General features: G+C 39.7%; 1 protein-coding gene across 3 annotated transcripts; it reads right to left on the bottom strand.

Annotated features, from left to right (window-relative positions):
* Nucleotides 1-4,564: 4,564 nt before the first annotated feature.
* LOC143711074 (GTPase IMAP family member 8-like) lies at nt 4,565-21,446 on the bottom strand. Of its 3 annotated transcripts, none has more exons than XM_077202363.1 (6): nt 21,329-21,446; nt 21,080-21,124; nt 20,815-20,856; nt 19,825-20,550; nt 15,972-16,646; nt 4,565-6,721 (listed from the first exon to the last, which is right to left on the bottom strand). In XM_077202363.1, the coding sequence occupies exons 1-6, from the start codon at nt 21,330-21,332 to the stop codon at nt 4,791-4,793; spliced, it is 3,423 nt and encodes a 1,140-aa protein (XP_077058478.1). In that variant the 5' UTR covers nt 21,333-21,446; the 3' UTR covers nt 4,565-4,790. The 3 variants fall into 3 exon arrangements, with proteins under 3 accessions (XP_077058478.1, XP_077058477.1, XP_077058479.1); XM_077202362.1 differs by lacking the exon at nt 20,815-20,856 and adding an exon at nt 16,761-16,802 and having other exon boundaries at nt 21,329-21,347; XM_077202364.1 differs by lacking the exons at nt 20,815-20,856; nt 21,080-21,124 and adding an exon at nt 16,761-16,802 and having other exon boundaries at nt 4,566-6,721; nt 21,329-21,347.
* Nucleotides 21,447-25,889: the final 4,443 nt, after the last annotated feature.

Here is a 25,889-nt window from a genome sequence, read left to right as displayed (position 1 = left end):
CTGTTCTGTACAGCCTTGTAATTCATTGTATTTTTCAAAAATATAATTGTCTATTCAGTGCAATAGCCGTACATAAATACAAAGGTCCCAAAAGTGATCTGGGTTCGGGGGCATATTATTTTTCCACTGTCATTGGCAAAGAACATGTATATCTGTGTTAAATAGGAATCCATTGTAATAAAGTTATTCTCCTTCTGGGCACAGTATGCAATAGGCTATTGCTCTTCCTGCTCTCCTCTCTCATCTCCATGTCCTTCTCTCATTCTTCTTCTCTCAGTCTCTTTATCTTTAGGTTACTTGTAAATCTCCCTTTCCCGAAGCTGAGCTTTGATTGATACAGTCTTTGCAAACTGATTATTTATTTCGGTCGTTTAAAACTTCTATCGTAAAACAGCTGTTTAGTTTAGTTCCACTTGCTAATCTCTTGAAGCGTCGCGTTGGGATTCGGCCACGGCTCGTCCTTCTGTTAACATAAATCCCGCTTGCTTTGATCGGTCATCTCAAACATTTTGCCATTGCCGACGAGCGGTGTTGAGTAGCTACTGAAGCAGATCAGATTATGAGGTCGGTTATCGTCGCGATATGCGAATCATTGAAATACCAAATTAGAGTATTAGGCAATTATTTCACAAAGTTCATTATACACTCAGAAAAATGACCGAGGTCCGGACCTCGGAGACCACAATGGTGGGTACGGCCCTGAGGCTATTTGGCCGCTTGAGTTTCTAGAGATGTTTTATTATTCTGGCCTTTTCAGCGCCGCCTTTGCGCCTATTATCCATGTTTTGCATCTCTTATTCTTTGTTCGCACATCTCTAACAACTGACTTTTTTTTGTGGGGCTGCGAGAAAATTATAATAAAAAAATAGTGGTGCTGCGCTGAGACTGGAGCATTCAACCCAGTGCCATGACAACACCGGCCCTCCTGGCCAATAAAACTGACCGGCCCACCGGGAATTCTCCTGGTGCTCCCGATTAGCCAATCCGGGCCTGCTTATCTCACAGAGCAGTGCTTTTCAATCACCTGGAAAGCTTGGGTCTCACGGTCAACTGGACCAAGAGCTCATTAACGCCCAGTCAGTCAGTTTCTTTTTTGGGAATAGAACTGGACTCTGTGGCCATGACGGCTCGTCTGTCGACACAGCGTGCGCGCCGTGTTCGACACATCGCACATCTTTCCAGAAGGACAACGTCGCTTCTCTGAAAACATTTCAGAGGATGCTCGGCTGTATGGCTTCAGCTGCAGCAGTGCTTCAGCTGGGCTTACTGCCAGCTTAATGCTGGTTGAAAGCTCGTGTGCCTAAACGATGGCCCAGACAGACTGTCCAGAGACAAAATTCCCCCAGGGGAATGGTCTCTGCACCCACAGACAGTCCAGTTACTATGGCGCCTCTTTGGCAAAGCGGAAGTCGACCTTTTTACGTCAAAGCTCACTGCCCGATGTTCTTCTCGAAGAATGAGGACGCGCTGGCCCAAATCTGGCCCAGCCGCCCATTGTATGCCTTCCCTCCTGTCTCTCTGTTGCCACAGGTAATCAAGAGAATCAGGGAAACGCGCCACTCGGTGCTCCTCATAGCCCCGTGATGGGAGAACTAACTCTGGTTCCCGGAGCTGACACGGCTGTCACGTACAGCCCCGTGGCCAATTCCGGTGAGGAGAGATCTCCTCTCTCAAGCCCGCGGCTCAATCTGGCATCCACATCCAGAGCGCTGGTCTCTGCACATATGGTTGATCAACGGATACCCGTTATCCTGCCAGAAGGAGTTATGAGCACGATCACGCTGTCGAGAGCTCCCTCTACGAGATGGCTCTACGCGTCTAAATGGTCTGTGTCAAAACATGTAGGGTCACAAACATGGTCACAAACATCTGGGGTCCCGCAGGTGCTCGTCTTCCTCCAAGAGCTGTTGGACAGGGGCAGGTCCCCCTCCACGCTCAAAGTATACGTGGCGGCCATTGCAGCGTTCGCGGAGTCGACGCGCGGCCAGTCAATAGGAAGAAACGAGCTGGTAATAAGCTTCCTTAGAGGAGCTAGAAGGATGAACCCTCCGCGACCCCCATCAGTTCCTATCTGGCATCTTTCTTGGTCTTAGAGGCCCTGAAAACATCCCTTCGAACCGTTAGATTCTGTGAATCTAAAATACCTATCGCTCAAAACCGTTTTTCTGACGGCACTGTCATCAGTCAAACGTGTGGGGGACTTACACGTGCTCTCTGTTAGCGTTGCGTGTCTCGAGTTTGGGCCAAATGACTCCAAAGTCATCCTCAAACCAAGGCATGGCTATGTCCCGAAGGTGATTGGCACTCCCTTCAGAGCGCAGGTCATTTCTCTATCGGCTCTGCCTGCATCCGATAGCGAAAGCGATATTAACCTCCTCTGCCCTGTCAGAGGGCTGAGGGTTTACATTGCGTGCTCCGCCCCCTTCAGGCGTTCAGCGCAGCTTTTTGTTTCGTTTGGTGGGCGCACCAAGGGTCTTGCCGCCCCGAAATAGAGCCTGTCCAGATGGATAGTGGACGCTATTGCAACTGCTTACACGTCAAAAAGTCTGCAATGCCCTCTGGGCATCAGGGCACATTCCACTAGAGGCATGGCCTCATCGTGGGCGTGGTCCAGCGGAATTTCTATTCATGACATCTGTACGGCGGCAGACTGGGCCTCTCCGTCTACATTTGTGAGGTTTTATAACCTAGAAGTTCCTGCCTTGCAGGCTAAACTCTTGTCAGTCTAATAGTGTGTATGTTCTGCCCGCATCTGCAGCGCACAGACTAGTATCACGTGACTAAGCTCTCTTGGTTGAGCTGCACTATAATGGCCCGTTATGCCAGACCGGCTACGCTGCTCTGCATTTCCCATAGGGTGCTTATATACATGTGTCGCTATGCTGGCTGCCTATTTTCCCACTTATCTTTGTTCCCTGGGACTCCCGGGGACTCATGGAGTGGATGCTTGGCGCGCACGGCGTTGACAAGGGGTTCCCGTAGCGTAAGCTAGCTGTAGCTTTAAGCCGTAGCGTAAAACCAGAGAAGCAGCCTCCGAGCCGTGCTTGTATACGCTAAGCCACACCCATTGTGATGGCTGTGATGCGTAGAGGGCGCGAGGCTCAGTGGTCGGCTGCTGCAGTTGCCGCAGGGCAGCCAATGAGCACGCTAGACAGCCTGCTCTAGGTCTGCTAGCTGCTGCACTGCATTGACAATAAATACAAAAATTAAGGATAATTTTTTGGCTTCATATCTCGAGAAAAGATGACTTTACCCGTAGCGAAAGCTAGCTCACGCAATCCTCGTTCCCTCTTCTAGAGAGAACCGAGGTTACATTAGGTAACCGAGTACGTTTTAAGTTTTTCCATTGAGTTAATACAGACGACATCATTGTCAAAACGATGCCCATTCACACGGATCTGTGATAACGACTAAAAACGCTGTATTCTGCTGCCTGGCCATTAAATGGGGATGAAACACTGCAGACTGAACATGTAATATGCATGTGCATGACGTCATCGTATTCAGAGATTCACGTTTCTGTTGTTTACATGGAGACCGTTTTCAAAAACTTAGCTTTTTCAGGCACCCAAAACATTGTAGTCATGTAAATGAATGGCCAAAACTTATAAAAAGTTGTATGTTTTTAGTTGAAAACAATGTTGTGTAAACAGCCCCTTAGTTGCAAACTAGCTAGAAGTTACTAAGCCTCTATGGTTGAATTTATGATCCAGAAAAGCGAAGAAAAAAAAACCCAAACAAAATGAAGAAAAAAAACTCTTAATTTTATTGAAACCAACTCAAAGATAACAACAACAGAAAAGAAAAAGAATGGCATCAATTAAATCTTCATGAGAGGGCCAGGCCAACATAACAAACAAAACGTTCTAACTGAAGAGGGTATCATTAAATAACCAATTCAAAAGAAAACAAATAAACTACAAAGTCTTACCCCGCTCCCTGTCTATCATAAACATAAGCACAATTCAAGTTGAAAGAAAGTGGAACCCTCAGCTTCCGAATTCAAACAAAATAGTTACACAAATTAAGAGTAAAAACAAAATAATAATAGAAACATAAGAGAAGAACACACTCAGCGTCCGCAAGCTCTCACACAGCCAGCGGTTATGCAACTCATTCACAAAGTTGAGAGAAAAAAACTGCCTTCGGTTGTTTACACAAGAGAGAGGGAAAAGAGGAAACTGTGTCAGCAACGCCCACAGTGTTTCTCCACTCTGTTATAGTGGGTGTGTTTCCCGTACAACTACATAACTCGCTGCTTAACTACCATAGTACGATGCATCGTAAAAAAAAATCAACTTGCTAGTCACTGACGGTGCTTTAAATCTCTTGACAAACTAAAAGACGTAAATTACATGATGATAATGACGGAACTTGCGACCATAGATGGCTAACGATGCTTTTGGGAAACACACTCCTGCTTGGAATCTGAGAGAGAGAGAGAGAGAGAGAGAGAGAGAGAGAGAGAGAGAGAGGGAGAGAGAGAGAGAGAGAGAGAGAGAGAGAGAGAGAGAGAGAGAGAGAGAGAGAGAGGGAGAAAGAGAGAGAGAGAGAGAGAGAGAGAGAGAGAGAGAGAGAGAGAGAGAGAGAGAGAGAGAGACACACACACACACACACACACACACACACAAAGTATCACACAAATACGTCCACAGGACGTAACAATGCTAAAGAGAGCCTATGCTTCAGCTTCTGATACATGGAGTGAGAACGGATTGAGAAATTAACATGGAAAAGCCCAAGAAAAAAAAACGTTAATATTTGATCTTCATCTTTAGGATATAAAAAAATCACATAACAACACATCCATGTGTTTTATTTGTCAGCTCTTCAACTTCTTTTTGTAGCTCTTTTATTTCTTCTCCTTTCTGGGCCTGCAGGTTTTTATAGACTTTTACCAGTATTTTATGTTGTTTTTCACGCTCTTTAAGCATCTCATCGAGCTCAAGAACATGTTCCAACTGTCTCTCTCTGGACTCAAAAAACTCCTCTGCTTGTTTTCGGGCTTCATCTTCATATTGCTTCCTCAACTTTTTTAATTTATTTTCATAATCCTCTACTTTTTTCTCTTCTCTTTCTTTTCCCTCCTCTTCCTCTTCTCTTTTCTTGATCTCTTTGTCTCGTTCTTGTTTCAGATCTTCAATCCTTTTCTTCCATCTCTTTCTCTCTTCTTCTCGTCTCTCATCATCTTGTAATTTTTTTTTCTCCCACTTCTCTTCTCTCTCTCTTTCCAGCTGTTCATAATATATTTCCATTTTAGTTTTATTTTCTTTATATTCTCTCTCTTTTTCTTCTCTTTCTTCTCTTTGTTTCTGTCTCTCCTCCTCTATCATCTGTCTTTCTTCTTCTCTCTCTCTTTCAAATCTCTTTCTCATTTTCTCCAGTTCTTCTTGTTTTTCTCTCAGTTGTTTCTTGTGTCTCTCTTTTCTCTTTCTTTGTTCTTCCTCTCGTTCTCTCATCTGTCGTTTCTTTTCATCGTCCCATTCTCTCTGCTGTTGTTTAATTTGAATCTCTTTTCTGTCATTTTCAGCCTCTTTTAATTTTCTTTTCCATCTCTGTCTCTCTTCCTCTTCTTGTTCAATCATCCTTTGTTCCTCAGATTGTCTCTTCTTTATTTCCTCTTTTTGTTTCATTCGTAAATCTGCTATAATACATTCTTGTTCATTTTTCATCTTTTCTTTATCTTGTCTGTATTTCTCTTCTCTCTTTCTATCTTCTTCTTCTTTTTCTTTTTGCTGTTTTTCATACTGTGATCTCTGATATTTAATCTCCCTCTTCATTTCTTCAATTTTTTGATGATATTCAGTTTTTTGCTGCTCTTCCTCTTCTGATCGTTTCTGGTTTTCAGTCTCTCGTTTCTTCTGTTCCGTTTTCTCTTTTACTTCAGACTCCTTTCTAAGTGTTTCCTCTTTTATTCTGAATTGATTCTCCATTTTCATTCTCTCCTCGTCTGCTCTTTGTTTCTCTTCCTCGAGTCTCTTCATCATATTTTCCCTTTCCATCTCATATTTAGCTTTTAATTTTTCATGTTGAGCCTGAATTTCGTTTTCTCTATCTTTCATTATTTGCTCCATTCTCTTTTTAATGGACATCTCTGCCTCCTCAAACATGCAGTTAGTGAAGTATCGACCATCATTAGTATTTTTCACTTGTTCTATCATGTTTAACAGTTGAATCACTTGAGTTTTGTCTCTTTTTTCTTTGTTGTTGAAAGCCAGGAATCTGTTTCCACAATCTCTGATCAGTTTCTTTAGTTCAGCACAGTTATATTTGCACACATAATCTTCTATGGACTCATTCTCAAGATCGTCTCCTCTGGTGAACAGAACGATGCTGAACTGAGCAGCTTTATGACCAAAGATCTTCTTTATCAGATCCATAGTGTCCATTGCCTCCTTGGTGAATCTTCCCAAACTCAACACAATGACAAACACATGAGGTCCAGGTGACGACAGTGAAATACATTTCACAATTTCTTCCACCACTTGATCATTTGTCAGTGTCGTGTCAAAGAGTCCTGGAGTATCAACAACAGCTACTGATCGACCATCAACTTCACCAACTCTCTTTTCACACTCAGTCGTCACTGAATCTGGCCTTAATTGGCTGTGGAACTCATTTCTTCCCAGAATAGTGTTTCCTGTTGCACTCTTTCCACTTCCTGTCTTCCCGATCAGTACAATCCTCAGACACTCCAGATCATCTGATTCACCTTCAGCACCTGAAAAATAATGTTGGTAGAATTAATTTATTATTATCAGGCAGATTTAAGTTTGGTGTTTTTCAATCAAATAAAACTGAACACAAACCATAGAACAATGTCACAGACTAACTTAAAAAAAGTTAATTTTAACGTTTTAACGTTTCCATCACCAAAAAAACGGAACTTTCTTAGAAAAAAATTGTTAGGGACTTCATGTTATTGAAAATGTTCTGACAGTTCAAAAGCCAAAATCCCAAAAAGAAAGTATGATATTCCTGAAACATTCTTTCAACTTAATTTTTACTAACAACTCTAAGAATGTTGATTTGTAACATTCCAAGAACATACAATTGTCCAGCTTTCTTAATTTTAATAGAACTTAATTTTAAAGTTAATATGATGTTCATGAAACATTCAACAAGCAGAATCACTGAAGAAAAGAGAAACACAAACAATGGACATTGGACATTGGTGAGTGAGATTTGCATGGCAAGCCACTAGCCCGGACATAAGGGTATATAAGCTTGCCGGCAACTCACTCATTCAGGTTTGTGCTGAGGAGCCCAGACATGGGTCCTGCACTGTAAAAGAAAACCCCTGTGAAATTTAAAGTAAAAAAAAACGTCAGCTTGGTTGCCAGTATTTTTCTGTAAAAAATTAAAATAAAATATGGTAGCAACCTTACTTGGGACTTAAATTTATGGCCAAAAAATAAAAATCAGCAGGACTTCATTTTGATGTAAAAAAACAAACAAAAAAACATCAGCTGTGGTTCCCATACTTTACCATATAAAATACAGTAGTAACCTTTTAGTTTTTACGGGACAACCCTTATTAATTCATTAACTGATAAACATTATTATTCAATAATAATGCTAAATACTAAAGTACTAAAATCTGCTTTATTGTGATATACGAGCCCGTTCTCATCCTTTGGCGTCATACATGTGACGCTTTGTACATTTCGTTGAAATCTTACGCACATGGCATCCTTTAGCATCAATATGAGACGCAGAACCAAAGGCGTCATACAGGTGACGCTCGTCTAAATCCAACGCACATGGCATCGTTTAGCGTGAATATGAGACGCAGATCCCAAGGCGTCATAACCGTACCCTACCCCAGACCTAAACCTACCCATAACAGTGCGTGTTATATTGACGCTAAAGGATGCCATGTGCGTAAGATTTCGACGAAATGTCATATGGCGTCACCTATATGACGCCAAAGGATGAGAATGCGTTAGATATACCGATAACCGCCAAAACACACACACAAAAAAAATATCACATGATGATTCACCCCAATTGGTTTTCCACAAGCTGAGGCACATATTAATGTAAAGAATGTGCACAGTGTCATACACAAATACAAAACACCATCATGGTGACACACACAACTCTAAAACAATGCTAGGTAACACTTTATTTTGATGGTCCACCTTAGACTTTAGTCCACTAAATTTTACTGCAATATTTTACAGTGTGCAGTTACTAACAATAAATACCTTTGTAACTAAATGTCAACTAACTCTCATTAGAGTATTAAAGGGTTAGTTCACCCAAAAATGAAAATAATGTCATTAATGACTCACCCTCGTTCCAAGCCTGTAAGACCTCCGTTCATCTTCGGAACACAGTTTAAGATATTTTAGATTAATCCGAGAGTTTTCTGTCCCTCCATTGAAAATGTATGTACGGTATTCTGTCCTTGTCCAGGTCCTTGACATTATCAAAGTAGTCCATGTGACATCAGTGGGTTAGTTAGAATTTTTTGAAGCATCGGAAATACATTTTGGTCCGAAAATAACAAAAACTACGACTTTATTCAGCATTGTATTCTCTTCCGGTTCTGTTGTCAATCCAAGGTCACGAGTCCGCAGTGACGCTGCTGACGTAAGAAGCTGCTCACATGTTATCTGGTAACCAGTTATCTGGTACACCAGTGTCTTACGTCAGCAGCGTCACCGCGGACTCGTGAAGGAAGATTGACAACAGAACCGGAAGAGAATACAATGCTGAATAAAGTCGTAGTGTTTGTTATTTTTGGACCAAAATGTATTTCCGATGCTTCAAAAAATTCTAACTAACCCACTGATGTCACATGGACTACTTTGATGATGTCTGTATTACCGTTCTGGACAAGGACAGAATACCGTAAATACATTTTCAATGGAGGGACAGAGAGCTCTCGGACTAAATCTAAAATATCTTAAACTGTGTTCCGAAGATGAACGGAGGTCTTACGGGCTTGGAACGACATGAGGGTGAGTCATTAATGACATCATTTTCATTTTTGGGTGAACGAACCCTTTAACTAACACTTTATTTTGATGGTCCACCAACAGACATTCTACTAACTATAAGTAACTTTACAACTACATGTCAACTGACTCTTATTAGTAGACTGTAAGGTTAGGGTTAGGTTTTAGGGATCAGGTAAGTAGAATAAGTTGACATGTAGTTGCAAAGTTATTTATAGTCAGTAGATTGTCTGTTGGTGGACCATCAAAATAAAGTGTTAGTTAATACTCTAATGAGAGTTAGGTGACATGTAGTTGCAAGTGTGGTTTTATTAGGAGCATCAGGTCTGAGAACCAGGTTCGAATGGACCAGTAAGGCACAACCATCAAGACTAGCTCATCCTCCCTGACCTTGCACAATGTCTGTGCGAGCAAGCACACTGGGGAAAACGCACTGGGACCAGCTGTGTGCAAGTCAATCTGTGCCAAGGGTCCCCTCGGTCAGGGAATAGAACAGATAACAGTGGGAGGATTCCGGAGAGGCAAACAGGTTGATGTACATGTGTCTGAATCAACTCCATATCAGCTGGACCACCTGGGGGTAGAGTCTCCATTCTCCAGGGAGTGTGTGCTGTCGTGAGAGCACGCCCACTGCAAAATTTAGCTCGCCCCGGAATGAAACTGGCACAGTGTGACCTGAGCTGCTGCTGACTCCAGAGGACATACGACATGCGATGTGTCCTTCTGGTTGACTCTTGTTTAACACTGGTTGAATGCCAAAGGTGAAGGCAAACTGTGCACCTGATAAGCCATAGATATTGCCTGAACGATCCAGTTGCTGATGGTCTGTTTAGATGCGGGAAGCCCCTTCTTGGGCGACCCGAAACACACCAGTCTGACTTCCGCCATGAAGAGGACCTCTGAATATATATCTTGAGAGCTCTGACAGGGCAGAGCAAATGAAGTCTCTCTTCATCCGCCGACACATGAGGTGGAGGATGAAAAGCATGCAGAACCGTAGGCCGTGGCACATTAGATGCTACTTTAGGCATATAGCCTGGGATGCAAGATACACTAAAAAAAATAATGATATGTTGGCTTTAATTAACTTTTTTATGTGAACAGGTTCCATAAATTAACTTTTTTATGTCAACAGGTTCCATAAATTAACTTTTTATGTCAACAGGTTGCACATAACTGGGTTACCTTAAACAAACATAATTTGTTCATGTAACTTCAACACACTCAAATAAATTATATGTTGGCTTTAAATAACTTTTTTATGTCAACAGGCTGCACATAACTGGGTTACATTCAAGCAGTGTTAAAGTTAATGAGATAATTAAGTGAATAATTGAGTGATGATTGAGCATTATTGAAGACACCTGATGTTAACAAGCAGAATCACTGAAGGAGAAAACCGGAATTTAAAGTCACCATTATGGAGATCAGTATTTGTTTTAGTTGGGCTCTTGACCCTCCTATCATTAACTTTAGATCGATGCCAACACAGTAATACCAGTGTTGGCATCGATACTATCGATATTTAGATCGATCCGCCCACCCCTAATTGGTTGTGTTTTAACATAATCATTATATCACAATCATTTGACCTGAATCACTGAACTCATATAGAACCCAATTTCTGAGTTAAGTTTACTTTATTATACTGGATTATAGCAGCACTGTCATTGTAGAGCATACCATTTTTAGCCTTTTCAATGAAATCCAAATGATCAAATCAATAAAAAATAAACAAAAATAAACATATATATATATATATATATATATATGTAGGCACACACAGACATCAAGAATCAGACTGTGAATCTCAACAATGGTGACAATTATAAAGCATGTTGCAGTGCATTCTGGGTGCCACCAATCAAAACTCATTCATGGCTCCCATCATGCATTGCTGAATGAATAAATAATGAGTTTATGTTCAGAGGTGATCTGTCACCATTGCTGAGATTCATACGCTAGTTCTTGATGTCTGTGTGTGCCTACATAAAAAAAAATTGTAGAAGTTTCTTTTTTTTTATTGATTCGATCATTTGGATTTCATTGAAAAGGCTAAAAATGGGATGTTCTACATTGATAGTGCTGCTATAATCCATAAGGTAAACTTAACCCAGAAATTGGGTTCTATATGTCCAGACGAATCTTCTACATAATCCCCGCCTTCGATGCTGAGCACATCCGCTTCCTCGGAAGTAGACAGCTCTGAGCACATCCGCTTCCTCGGAAGCAGACAGCTCAAGCATTGGGTTCTCCACTCGTGAGGAAGAAGCCGCTGGGAGGGCTTCCGCAAGAGGAGGGAGAACATCAGAACTGGCTGAAGAATCCTGAGAATGTGCCTCAGCAGGCTCAGGATCCCCTGTCAGATCCATTTGCGAGCCCCATGATGAGCGCCGCCGTGCGCCTCAACGGACGCGGGACCCGCACCGTGGGGTTCGCGAGCCTGGCCATCATCATTAAAGATAGCCAGACGGGAGTGCAGCACTCGGATCGGTAATGATTCACAATCCACGCAAGCAGCCCCCTCGAGAGCTGCCTGTGTGTGCTGCACTCCCAAACAGTGCACACACAATTGGTGTGTGTCCCCTAGGGGCTGTAGTCAAGACCACCTTTGTCGAGTCCAAGACAAGTCCAAGACCAGGACTAGTCAAGTCCAAGTCAAGACCAAGTCCAAAGAGGTTCGAGTCCAAGACAAGACCGAGTCCAAAAAGGTTTGAGTCCGAGTCAAGACCGAGTCCAGGACAGGTGAAAAGTCTTATGCATGACATTATCAAGACAATCATTTTGGGTTATTATTTGTTGATCTAAAAGCAAAAACAGTGTCACAACACCCATGATTTTTAAATACAGTCATTCCCCTTGATATCATATAATCTTCTAATCTAAAGAAAAAAGAATGATGACATATGGTGATACCTCATAATAGCAGTGTTAGAACTGATACAAACACCAACCCACTACTATTACCACTGCTAGGTAGGCTACTAGTAGCCTACTGAGCATTTGAGCAACTAAATGACAATATAGCTTCACTCCAGTAAGATATATCTGTGGTAATTTCTTCACGTTAAACAGAACTTTTATTTTGACGGGTTTCTGAGTGTATCTGACGATGAAATGCTGAAGATAAACGTGTACTTGAGTATGTGTAGTACATGAACCTGTGGCACTCATTTGTAGAGACTTGGTGAACAATCAGATTTGATAGCAGTCTTTAATATTCATAGTCACTAGTCCATATAGCAATTTCATATTATGATCGGCAGTGAATAGACAGATCTGTTATTTCAGCTATGCGCCGGTATTGCAGTAGCAAATAGTAGAAAATAAATCACACACTCGCAGGTCGTACTTGTCAATGACAGGCACTGTCATTCCGCGGTAATCTACGGAGGTTTCTGCGGAAGTCTGCGGGTGCATACTACAATAATACGTTACTGGGAACATAATAAAGACACCTGGACTCGGTCGAGACCAAAAGCCATATTTGGCAAGACCATTGGCCGAGACCGAGACAAGTCCGAGTCCGAATACCAGCGAGTCCGAGACAAGTCCGAGACCATAGAAAAACGGTCTCGAGTCCGGACTCGAGTACTACAGCCCTGGTGTCCCCACCTGTGATATAACGAGGGCAGGGATGCACACACCGCTTGTAGCTCCGACTCGCTATTTTATATTTATATATATATATATATATATATATATATATATATATATATATGCTTGTGTACTGACAGCAGAGATGGGCAGTATTTCAATTACAAAATACTCAAAAGTAATTAAATACGTATTTCAATTACATGTAATTTGTATTTTCTTTAACAAAAATAAATCAAATGTAATTTGTAATTAAATAGCCTACTTTGAGGGACTGTCATTTGTATTTAACCTCCTAAGACCTGAGTTTTGGTCAGAGGTGGAAAGTCCAGGGGTCAGAAAGTAAAAGTCCTGACACATTTTTATTCCACCCACAGCAAAAACTCCAGTGTTAAATTTGGATCCAGACTCATGAGTGTTAAAGTTAATGAGATAATTAAGTGAATAATTGAGTGATGATTGAGCATTATTGATGACACCTGATGATAACAAGCAGAATCACTGAAGGAGAACGTCACATTTGTAAGTCACCATTATGGTGATCAGTGTCTGCTTTAGTTGGACTCTTGACCCTTTAATCATTAACTTTTGATGTTGTTTGGCTGCTGTACATAAGTTATAACAGCCAGATGAACAACAAGGAAAGCTGATGCGCTGGTGTTGGTTTTGTTTTGACATAATCATCATTTGTCACAAAACTCGTTTGTAGAGTTTAACCTTTTGATTACACAGTATAACATTTTTCAGAAATTTTATATACTATCCAAAAGATTTCTTAAAAGCTATTCTATTCTAATTACTTTATGGGCACACACACAGACATCAAGAATCAGCCTGTGATTCTGAACAATGGTGACAATTATATAGCATGTTGCAGTGCATTCTGGGTGCCACCAATCAAAACTCATTCATGGCTCCCATCATGCATTGCGGTATGAATAAATTATGATCTGAATTGTCTTAGTAATTTCCTTTTCCTAATTGAATATTCTGTTTGTCACCATTGTTGAGATTCATACAATGAATCTTGATGTCTGTGTCTATTATTTATTTATCAGAACAATGTTTAAGATATCATTTGGTTTATTTTGAAAAATCTGGATCTAATGTTATAGAATCACTGTGATGCTGTTATGATCATTATACATTTAAGTCAGAGAGTAGGCTTTAAATGAGTTCAGTGATTCAGGTCAAATGATGATTATGTCTAAACATGATCTACAACATCTGATCTGATCTCTTTGTTCATCCAGCTGTTAAAACAGCCAAACAAAATCTTTAGATAAACATTTAAAGGTCACCTGCCCAACTAAAGCAAACACTGATCACCATAGCGGTGACTAAAATATAGATTTTCTCCTTCAGTGATTCTGCTAGTTAACATCTGGTGTCTTCAATAATATCTCAATCATCACTCAATTATTCACTTAATTATCTCATTAACTTTAACACTCTTGAGTCTGGATCCAAATAAACTTGCAGTAAAGTTAATTTAACACTGGAGTTTTTGCTGTGGGTGGAATAAAAATATGGCAGGACTTTTACTTTCTGACCCCTGGACTTTCCACCTCTGCACAGAATTAAGTATTATGCTGCACACAACCAATAATGTGATGTCCACGTATGTGGACAACCAGGTCTTAGGAGGTTAAAATACTTAAAATACTTATTAGGGATGGGCGATATATCGCATGACATTGTTATGCGCATCTCGTCAGTAAAGCCGGTTCCTTGATTAGTAGTAAATCACCTTCACCTGCTTTCAGATGGAAGATATGATGCAGATATGAGTGGTAAATTAACACTCAAGAGTGTTAAAGTTAATGAGATAATTAAGTGATTAATTTAGTGATGATGAGCATTATTGAAGACACCTGATGTTAACAAGCAGAATCACTGAAGGAGAAAATCACAAATTGTAAGCCACCGTTATGGTGAACAGTGTTTGCTTTAGTTGGACTCTTGACCCTTATACTTTCAACTTAAATTTTGTTTGTCTGCTGTTGATTGATTTATAACAGTCAAGTGAACAAAGAAAAGTCTGATCTGATAGTGTTGGTTATGTTTTGGCATAATCATGCTGTGATCTGAAAAATAAAACTTATTGAGTTTAACTTGTTAGCAACAAGTGATTCTTGTTTGTGATTCTACAGCATATGATTATCAGTATTTTTCTTATAATTCAAAATATTTAATAAACATTGTTCTGATCAAAACACTTTCAAATGAATTTATTTAGAAACACAGACATCAATAATCAGCCTATGAATCTCAACAATGGTTACAATAATAATGCATGTTGCAGTGGCTGCCACCAATCACATCTCATTAATGGCTCCCATCATGCATTGCAGTATGAATAAATTATGATCTGAATTGTCTATGTAATTTACTTTTCCTAATTGAATATTCTGCACGTCACCATTGTTGAGATGCATTGACTGAATCTTGACGTCTGTGTGTGTAAAAGAAAGATTTTTTTTTAAACAGCTTTTAAGAAATCCTTTATATTATATCTAAAATTCTGGATATTTATGCAGAATCACAGTCATGCTGTAACCAACAGCATAAATCACAAACATAAAGTTCAAATTTGCATGCGTCGTGGAAGTCTCTTCAACTCTCGTCTCAGGCCCACAAGGAAGTAATGGAATAGTCGAATAAAGTCGTTATGTTTTTTTTTTTCGCACAAAAAGTAGTCTTGTCGCTTGATAAACTTATAGTTGAGTTATTCTTGGCTTTCTCTGCCACAACAATGGTGTTATACAAACACACAGTTACAACAGCCACGGAGAAGTTAAAGTAAGAAGAACTGGGACCAAGAGCCCAACTAAAGCAAACACTGATCACCACAATGGTTACTTAAAATGAAACATATCAACATCTAAACCTCATCTAAACAATGTAAGGAAATTACATTGATATAAACATGAGTTTTAATTTAATGCATCCTGAGTGTTTATTTGGTCTAGAAACAGTATAAATTGTCTAAATGAGACCATAAATGATGTTGAAAATATGTCCACAATGGCCACATTTGAACTAGTTTTTAAACTGGTACGAAGGTTCGATGAACGTCTATATCGGACGTGCAGAACACGTCAAAAAAAGACGTCATAAAAACTTTCATTCTGGCTCCTCAGTGGACGTCTTTTCAACGTCCGACTTTTGTGACAAAGACGTTGAAAAGACGTCTTTTGGACATCATGTTGTTTAGTGGGAATTTCAGCCCCCAAAAATTAATGCATTAAAATACTTGCAATTACTATTATTTGCAATGCATTTAATTTGGCTAGCTAGTGCAATGCAAGTTTTTTTTAAAGACATTTGTCAGTTTGACTATTTCTTTTGCTCTTTCTCATATAAAGAAAATGATCGTGCAAATACACAATACAAAAATCCATTCACCTTCTGACTGAATCTTCTGCTGCAAGTCTTTGATCATACTTTCCATTTCACTCAGTTTTTCTTCCAGTTCACGTCTGACTCTGTTCTCTTGAGCTTTCACATATGTCTGAAGTGAATATGGTTTAGTCTTCATGTGTTCTATATAATCCAGCAGTTCTGGGATCTGTCTTGAATTTTCAGGCTCCTTTAAAACCATCACTCTGTACTGACCTCCACAGAGACTGATTGACCTCTGAGATGACGGGTTGGATTTGACAAACTCTAAAGCAAATCCTTCAACACTGAGCTCTGAGGTGAACAGGAGAATGAAATGCTGGTCGGAGTAAAATATCTTCTGGATCTTCTGTATTTCTGCTTTGTCTTCATCAGTCAGTGGACCAGCAGGAACAATGATGAGGAAAACATGAACTCCAGGATCACAGAGAGACACACAGTGGAGAGTCTGACGCATCACTTCCTCCTCTGAGAGCTGATTGACAGCTGGAAACTCCACCAGACTGATCACACGTCCATGAATCTTCTCTTCTTTCTTCACACACTCTTCACTGCTTGCAAGCCGATATGAAGGTTTTATTGGTTTTCCTCGTAAAAGTTTTGACACCGGGACCTTAAGTGATCCATTGCTTCCACACAGCACCAGGTTCAGCTTCTGTTTTCCAGAGAAATTAGCTGACACTAAAAAAAAAAAAAAAAAAAAACATATACATAGTCACACTTTCACAGAAAACTTTTTAACTCCAATCAACATAAACAACATTATTTCTTGCTGAGGCTTAATTAATTACTTACTATTGGGACGATTCGATTGTGGGCTTTGCTTTCTTGTATCATCTTTAACCTCCTAAGACCTGGTTGTCCACATACGTGGACATCAAATTATTGGTTGTGTGCAGCATAATACTTAATTCTGTGCAGAGGTGGAAAGTCCAGGGGTCAGAAAGTAAAAGTCCTGCCATATTTTTATTCCACCCACAGCAAAAACTCCAGTGTTAAATTAACTTTACTGCAAGTTTATTTGGATCCAGACTCAAGAGTGTTAAAGTTAATGAGATAATTAAGTGAATAATTGAGTGATGATTGAGATATTATTGAAGACACCAGATGTTAACTAGCAGAATCACTGAAGGAGAAAATCTATATTTTAGTCACCGCTATGGTGATCAGTGTTTGCTTTAGTTGGGCAGGTGACCTTTAAATGTTTATCTAAAGATTTTGTTTGGCTGTTTTAACAGCTGGATGAACAAAGAGATCAGATCAGATGTTGTAGATCATGTTTAGACATAATCATCATTTGACCTGAATCACTGAACTCATTTAAAGCCTACTCTCTGACTTAAATGTATAATGATCATAACAGCATCACAGTGATTCTATAACATTAGATCCAGATTTTTCAAAATAAACCAAATGATATCTTAAACATTGTTCTGATAAATAAATAATAATCTTTCTTTTAGGCACACACAGACATCAAGATTCAGTGTATGAATCTCAACAATGGTGACAAACAGAATATTCAATTAGGAAAAGGAAATTACAAAGACAATTCAGATCATAATTTATTCATACCGCAATGCATGATGGGAGCCATGAATGAGTTTTGATTGGTGGCACCCAGAATGCACTGCAACATGCTATATAATTGTCACCATTGTTGAGAATCACAGGCTGATTCTTGATGTCTGTGTGTGCCCATAAAGTAATTAGAATAGAATAGCTTTTAAGAAATCTTTTGGATAATATTTAAATTTCTGAAAATGTTATACTGTGTAATCAAAAGGTTAAACTCTACAAATGAGTTTTGTGACAAATGATGATTATGTCAAAACATAACCAACACCAGCGCATCAGCTTTCCTTGTTGTTCATCTGGCTGTTATAACTCATGTACAGCAGCCAAACAACATCAAAAGTTAATGATTAAAGGGTCAAGAGTCCAACTAAAGCAGACACTGATCACCATAATGGTGATTTACAAAATGTGACGTTCTCCTTCAGTGATTCTGCTTGTTATCATCAGGTGTCATCAATAATGCTCAATCATCACTCAATTATTCACTTAATTATCTCATTAACTTTAACACTCATGAGTCTGGATCCAAATTTAACACTGGAGTTTTCGCTGTGGGTGGAATAAAAATGTGGCAGGACTTTTACTTTCTGACCCCAGGACTTTCCACCTCTGACCAAAACTCAGGTCTTAGGAGGTTAAAAGAAAAAAATATAAATAAAAAACAATGTACAAATGATATGTTTACACTACATACTGCTATCCCTAATTCACAAGAATAACAGTTGGGAAGGTTGGAGTCCTTGTTCCGTTTTCTTCTATTTTAGTTTTCTGTTCCTCTTTCAAAGTGTCCAAAGTGTTAACAACAGTTCCCTGTCCCTCTCTTAAAGGGATAGTTCACCCAAAAATAAAAATTCTGTCATTATTTACTCACCCTCATGTTGTTCCAACCCCGTAAGACCTTCGTTCATCTTCAGAACACGAATTAAGATATTTTTGATGAAATCTGAGAGCTGGATCACTCCTCCATTGCTTCTTGAGGGATTGAACTTGCAGGCCCCGAAAAGTTATTACAGACATCGTTAAAATAGTCCAAGTGACTACAGTGGCTCAATCTTAAGTTTATCAAACGACGAGAATACTTTTTGTGCGCAAAAAATCAAAAATAACGACTTTATTTCAACTATTCATTTCCCTCTCTGTGGGCCTCGAGTCAGTTCACTAGTGTAAAAGTGTAGAGATTCTGTTGTTGTACGTCACACGCATCACCCACATGACCAGCGTCGGCCAATAGTGAGCCTACGTGTGACGTAGCTCTACGCTATTACACTAAGTTAACTGACTAGAGGCCCACAGAGAAGGAAATGAATAGTTGAAATAAAGTCGTTATTTTTGTTTGTTTTTGCGCACAAAAAGTATTCTCATCGCTTGATAAACTTAAGATTGAGCCACTGTAGTCACTTGGACTATTTTAACGATGTTTTTAATAACGTTTCGAGGCTGGCAAGTTTCAATCCTTTTGAAGCCTATGGAGGAGTGATCCAGCTCTCAGATTTCATCAAAAATATCTTAATTCGTGTTCCGAAGATGAACGAAGGTCTTACGGGGTTGGAACAACATGAGGGTGAGTGAATACTGACAGAATTTTCATATTTGGGTGAACTATCCCTTTAAGACTTGTATCGTAGTCCCTTGTCACATGGTTGCTTTGAATTCTATGAGTTTGAGTTTAATATTAAAGATGGCACTTTGGTTTAAACTAAACTTTTTTAACAAATAATTTGTTTCACTATGCAGCAAGTTAAAATTTAAACAAGTACTGCTCTGACTGTTTAAAAATATACAAATTACACATGTATTCCCTTACTGAACGAAAATATATTTCCATATATTTGGAAACTGAATAAATAAAAAAACATGCATTTAAATAGGTTGACAGACATCAATGCAATGGGACAATACAGAAACACTTTAAATCCCAACAGAACATTAAACACTAACAACAAGTTAGAGCTAAAATATCTGTGAAAATCTCAGCAGAGGAGGATTAAACAGCTCCACAAACAGCATTACCAGCTTCACTTATTACTAACCAGAAATACTTTTTTGGTCACACTTCTACAGCAATTCTTATTGAGAATTAACAGAGCTTTAGGAAAATAATAAAGTTTGAAGTCACATAAGCACAATCTAAATATAATCAGATTTAGTATCAGTTATCTCTGAGAGTCAAAGCAAATTTTAAAACCTGTTTGACAAGTTGTTTAACGACTTTCTCAGATGTATTTTGTTGAAACTATAGTAAATAAATCACAATCTTAAAAGAGCAAGTCTGACAACTTACAAAAGGGACTTCCTTCTTCACTTCTCCTTTTTTGTCTCCCTCTGGGGTTTCCACAATCATTGTGGTGAGAACTTGTGCTTTTGTCCTCTAAAGTGATTGGCTCTTCATCCACAGACGTTCCTTTAAAATCATGAAATATGTCACGTGTGAGATAGTCTTCCTGGTTTCCCTTGAGCATCTTATCAACCCATTGAAATATATCTGAGTGCAATTCTGTTTTTGTTTCATCCAGCTGCAGATGTCGACCTCCACAGACCTTAATCAACTGATTAATAGTGTGCAGTTGCACCATAGTATCAGTAGGGCTGATCTTAGAAGTAATCATTAATCTGTGTGTCTCTTTATCAGTCGTAAGTACAATGGTGCGTTTAATTGCATCTTCACTGAATTGTTTCAGCACATATTCCAATCTTCTCATGTCCTCCTCAGTGAAGTCTTTATACTGCAGTACGAGTATGAAGACATGAGGTCCTGGATAAGACTGATCCACACACTCTCTCACTGTGTGTGTGATCTGATGATGTGAGATGTTTGGATTTAGCAGATGAAGAGTGTTAATGACTGTGATGTGTCTGTCCTTCACCTTTCCACTGACTGGGATTACATTGTGCTTCTCTAAAGCTGCCGGATCTTTATTCTCACGCTTATTTATTCCCAGGATCAAGTTTCTAACTTTGCAGTTTTCTGATACGTTCGTACCCAGAAGAACAATCCTCAAATCACACACTGGAAAACAAAACGGGAAAAAACTTGAAAAATCATCACCTAAAAAGTGTAGAAATATCTATAACATTTGTGAGTATTTTGTCTTCAGATTTAGGCTACATTACTGAATATTAAATTTAAAAAAAAAATTTTTGGTTGTGATTCCTAAGTAAATTATTCACAACCAGAAACCTCAAAAAACAACTGACTGTCACTGAATATAACAACAAAATGTGCAGCCATATTTACATGGTACCTATATAATCAATTATTTAACTGACTTACTGTTAGGATGGTCAGCATTTATACTTCCCCGCCTTTGCCTCTCTGAAAATAAATTCATCCATATAGTATTAGATGTAAAGAATATAATGTAATTGAAACTTCAATGATCATAACAGATTGAATTAGTGAGAGAAGCGATCAATGACAGAACGTTGGGATTTGGTTCAAACTTACAAATTTTGAAAAAAAAAAAGTTATCAAGAAAAACATTTAAAAACTAACAAAATGACAAAGAGTGTGTGTGTGTGTAAAGTTTTTTTTAAACCTTTGAAAATAGGTGGACTTCTTGCTGCATTTGATGTGACTGAATCTAGACAACATCAAGAAGAAAATTAAATAAACACCTAAAAATACTATCAAATTGGCAAATTCTTTGCATATTTTATAAAAAAAATAATTATGAATTATACACTTTGAAAAAAAAAGGACTTATTCACTGTGGTTATCTTTATTTACGTTATATATACATTTGAACCTACCTTCTATATTTATTGTAATTTAATTTGTTGCCTACCCATTCTGGATGTTATTTCACCTCAAGCGTTGTGCTGAAATCTGATTCCTCAGCAAATTGCTCCTGCTTTCGTTTGCATACACGACGGACACTCTTGAGTCTCACACAGCCACACATTTGACTGTGGGCGGTCCGTGGCTGTGCTGCTTTACTCTGAGGAGCTTTTCAGTTCAGATAGCCGTTTTCACTTTTTTCCTCAATGCTAACAAAAGACAGCCAAGAAATTGTTGCAAAAAAAAAAAATAGCCTTGCAAGCATGGATTAGTTTGAAAGAAGCAAAGGGCGCAAATAAATTACAGATCTTTTCAAGTGAAACAGAAACTGCAGCTTCACCAATGTTGTAACAGGACATATTCACACTTCTCTTTTTACATTTACATTGAATCTGGTCAGCGTCATGAGGAGGCCTGACCTGGCCACTGTGTCCCATCTCAATAATTTTCTCAAAGTTGCTAATATAAACTCACACAAAGAGTGCTGGGACAATTACAACTTAACTGAATAAATTAAAAAATAAACTAAAACAACATAAATTTGACAAAGAAGTTAACAGACATCAGCAATGGTAAGAGAAAACGTACCTGTATGATGGGTCCCAGTGATGTGGTGTAAAAGGAGAAGGGGTGCCAGCACTGAACCCTGGGGAACCCCTGTGGTCAGTTGATGTGCTTTGCATACCTCGCCTCTCCATGCGACCCTGAAGGACCTACCTGTGAGATAGGACTCAAACCAGTGGAGGGAAATTCCTTTGATGCCCAGTGATGAGAGGGTGGACAGAAGGATCTGATGATTCACAGTGTCGAAGGCAGCAGACATATCCAGCAGAATGAGAACTGATGATTTGGAAGCAGCTTTTGCGATCCGCAGGGCTTCTGTGACCGAAAGTAATGCAGTCTCGGTTGAATGCCCTTTCTTAAAGCCAGATTGGTTAACATCCAGCTGGTTGTTCTGAGAAAGGAAAGATGATACTTGGTTGAAAGCAACTCGTTCAAGTGTTTTCGCAATGAATGGTAGGAGAGAGACAGGTCTGTAATTCTCTAAAAGTGATGTGTTTAATGTTGTTTTTTTAAGCAGTGGAGTTACCCGAGCCTGCTTGAATGCTGTAGGGAAAATGCGAGTGTGGAGGAATGAGTTGATGATGTGTGTGAGTGCTGGTAGAAGTGTGGGAGAGATGGCTTGTAGAAGGTGTGAGGGGATGGGGTCTAGAGGGCAGGTGGTAGGATGACTGGAGAGGAGAAGTTACTTCTGCCTTGGTTATGGAGAGGAGAAGTAGAGAGGATTTCTGGCTGTGGGAGTAGTTGGTCTGGGTTCCTGTGTGTGTGTGTGTGTCAGCTAAAAGCTGATGGTTGTTGTTTTGTTGGTGAAGAAATTAGTTGAATGTCTTGAAAAGTGTTTGTGTAAACAAGGTCCAGTTGGTTGCCTGATTTGTTGCCTGATACCTGTGCTTCTCCAGATTAATGTTGAAATCACCAAAGACTACAAGTGGGGTGCCATCCTCAGGGAAGGAGGACAGCAGCACATCCAGCTCCTCTACAAAGCTTCCGGAGCGAAGCGAAAGGCTTTAGATTACTCGCGGGATTCAGGTCACTCGCGCGAATACAAACATAGCATGAAAAGGAGTGTCTTCATGCAGATCCTCATCAACAACAAAAAAATGTCTTTCTGACATTTTTTCAGCACTCGTAAGGAAGCAGTTGCTCAGTCTGTGTGTTTTCATAGCCCTGTACATTTAATTATCTATAAGCATTTCACTTATTTTTACTGTCAGAACACCATAGTTCTGCAAATTAACTAAATGCATTTATTTCCATTCAAATGGATGGAAACCTGTAAGGATTGGGCTTATACGAATCTTTAAGTTGAGTAAAGTTGGCGATAAATTCACAGATTCGAACTTCCCGGGTCAATAACTAATCAGCTAAACGTTGCTACTACACAAATGACGCCTCTTTTTAATCGTAGTAACGTAGACAAGCAGCCACAACCAAATTTTCCTCGAAACGAGCTTTCCTTTGCAATGGATAAAATACATTGATCTCTATGTGCAGATACATTGATCTCTAAATGTATTATTAGCCCCCCCCCCCCCCGCCCCTCAAATACTTATACGTCCCTGATTCAAACGTGCAGAACAGCGTTCGCTTAGTCTGGCTGACCGCTGACTGGCTCACACACACAGCGAGTCTGCTGCTGTGCGGTGGCCCTGCAAACCGACTGGAGAGACTGAGCTGCCCCAGAGCCTCTGAAGGTGAAGTGAGTTCCCCCAGGTATAGTTTAAACACTCGTTTAACTTAAAGTTACATTTGTAATGAATGTATTGTATGCTAAAGACGATTCAGCATCAGCAAAAACAGCAAGTCTATTACGTTAGCCAAAATCAGCGGTCAAATCGCTTTGATTAGCCTCATTCTAATTTTAGTAAAGACAAGAACAGCTTAATAAAAAATATAAAATATTGTTTGTATCCATAACGGTTACTGATGGTTGCCGTTACGCCGACGTTACGTTACAACACACAATACAGTGCCAGTTAGGAGATCGATCATTTGATTATCTAATCAGTCCTATAAATCAAATTCCTCTCAGATATCACAGCAATGAAACCAGGTTACAACTGGGGAAATAACAAATACAATAGGATAAGTCTAAACATAACTGGTGTGTGCATGTGATAAATCTTATTTTGATTTTATATTTGTTATATAGGCCAGTGGTTCTCAAACCTGTCCTGGAGGACCACCAACACTGCACGTTTTCTTTGTCTCCCTAATCAAACACACCTGATTCAACTCATCAGCTCATTAACCCATGTGATAATGAGCTGAATCAGGTGTGACGCAAGGTCTCGCTCTCTACCTCTCTGCCGTTCGCGCTGTTTGAACATACATATTCATCGTAGCCTTTAGAAAACCTGGAGAGTGTATAAATATCCCGGGACAGGTTGTTAAAAAGAAAAACAATCCCGGAAAAAACGGGACGGGTGGCAACGCTATCGGAAATACGGGACAAACCGCGTCCCGTATTGATTCAAAACGGGACGCACTGTTTATTACACAAATACGGGACGATTCCATATTTTAAGGGACGGGTGGCAACCCTACCTGACACAGCTACTTAACTGTTCTGTTTACAAATTTGAAGACGGCTTGTGACAAAGGCCTATGACTACTAGATACGTTCTGCCACAAGAACTAGGTGCAACTGAATTAAGTACTAAGTTAGACTAAGTTAGTTACTAATGGCGCTTTTCCACTACACAGTACCAGCTCGCCTTGGCTCGGCTCGGCTCGACTCGACTCGCCTTTGTTTGGTTTTCCACTGTGTAAAAGTTGTACCTGTACCTGCTTTCGGGTACTTTTTTTCGTACCACCTCCGGCGAGGTTCTAAGCGAGCTGAGGCGAGCTAAGGCGATACTAAAATGTGACGTGAAAACAATGCCGACTGCTGATTGGTCAGAGAGAATCGTCACTATTCACTGCGTCATCATTGCACGCGCCAGATGGAGTATCCAGAATAACCCCGCCTTTTTTAAATAGTTTAGCCAGAGATAGTTACTAAACTTACTACTATTATTATGGCAACTCGGAAGAATACGCCGTGGTCAAACGAGGAGGTGCAGACATTCCTTTGTTTGGTTGCCGAAGAGAGGATCCAGCGAGAGCTTGATGGGGCAACGAGGAACGAAAGGCGTCGCTATGACGACCGGGTACTATTTGTGGCGATACTTTCTGCAATGGAAAACGGAACGAAAAGCGAGCCGAGTCGAGGCGAGCCAAGGCGAGTCGAGTCGAGTCGAGCTGGTACTGGTAATGGAAAAGCGCCATAAGCTCTTAGTGTGAACTTTACAAATAGCTAGTGCAACTCTAACCATGAACCAGCTAATCAAGGTCTACAGGATTACTTGAAATTTGCAAACAGGTGTGCTGGAGAAGGTATGGCAGATGACCGTCTGAGAAATCTTGCTGTTCTCAGTATTGAGAAACAGCGTGCAAAAGCACTAGATTTAGATACGTTTGTGAAATGTTTTGCTGCAAAGCACAACAACCGTCGCCTTAAGCTTTCCTAAAAAAGATAGGTGATCATAGGTCATTTGTGGACTGTAATTATAAGTTTAAATATAAAGTTTAATTATAATAAGAACTTGAGTATTGTCTGCTTTTTTATACTTGTAGTCCACTGCATCTTGGACACAATTATTGTACTTTTTGTTTTATATTTTCATTTAGCTTTTTATACTTTTACTTTTTAAAAGATGCACAGTTTTGTTTTGTTTGAACACTGCACTGGGCTTATTCCTGTTGTGAGTTTAAAAGTGTTTTTGTTTTGTTAAAGCAACACACATATAGAGATTCCTATGTACCGTCTACCCCTGCCACCCTGCCAAGACCTCTTGCCACCCCTTTGCCCCCCCCCCCCCTCCCCCCATGTAACATTTTCTAGATGCGCCACTGGCCTGCATAGACTGTAAAAAAATATGGACGTAGTGTCCGTGATGTCACCTGTAGGTTTCTAAAGAGCGTTTTTGAAGCCTAAAGACGTAACTAAAAGTGAGACTGTGTAT

This window comes from Siphateles boraxobius, unplaced genomic scaffold, assembly GCF_051911475.1.
Source record: "Siphateles boraxobius isolate OS27281-9 unplaced genomic scaffold, OSU_SipBor_1 49, whole genome shotgun sequence".
Taxonomy (NCBI): Eukaryota; Metazoa; Chordata; class Actinopteri; order Cypriniformes; family Leuciscidae; genus Siphateles; species Siphateles boraxobius.
Note: the sequence above shows the minus strand (reverse complement) of the source record. Positions and strands in the feature narration are given on the sequence as shown.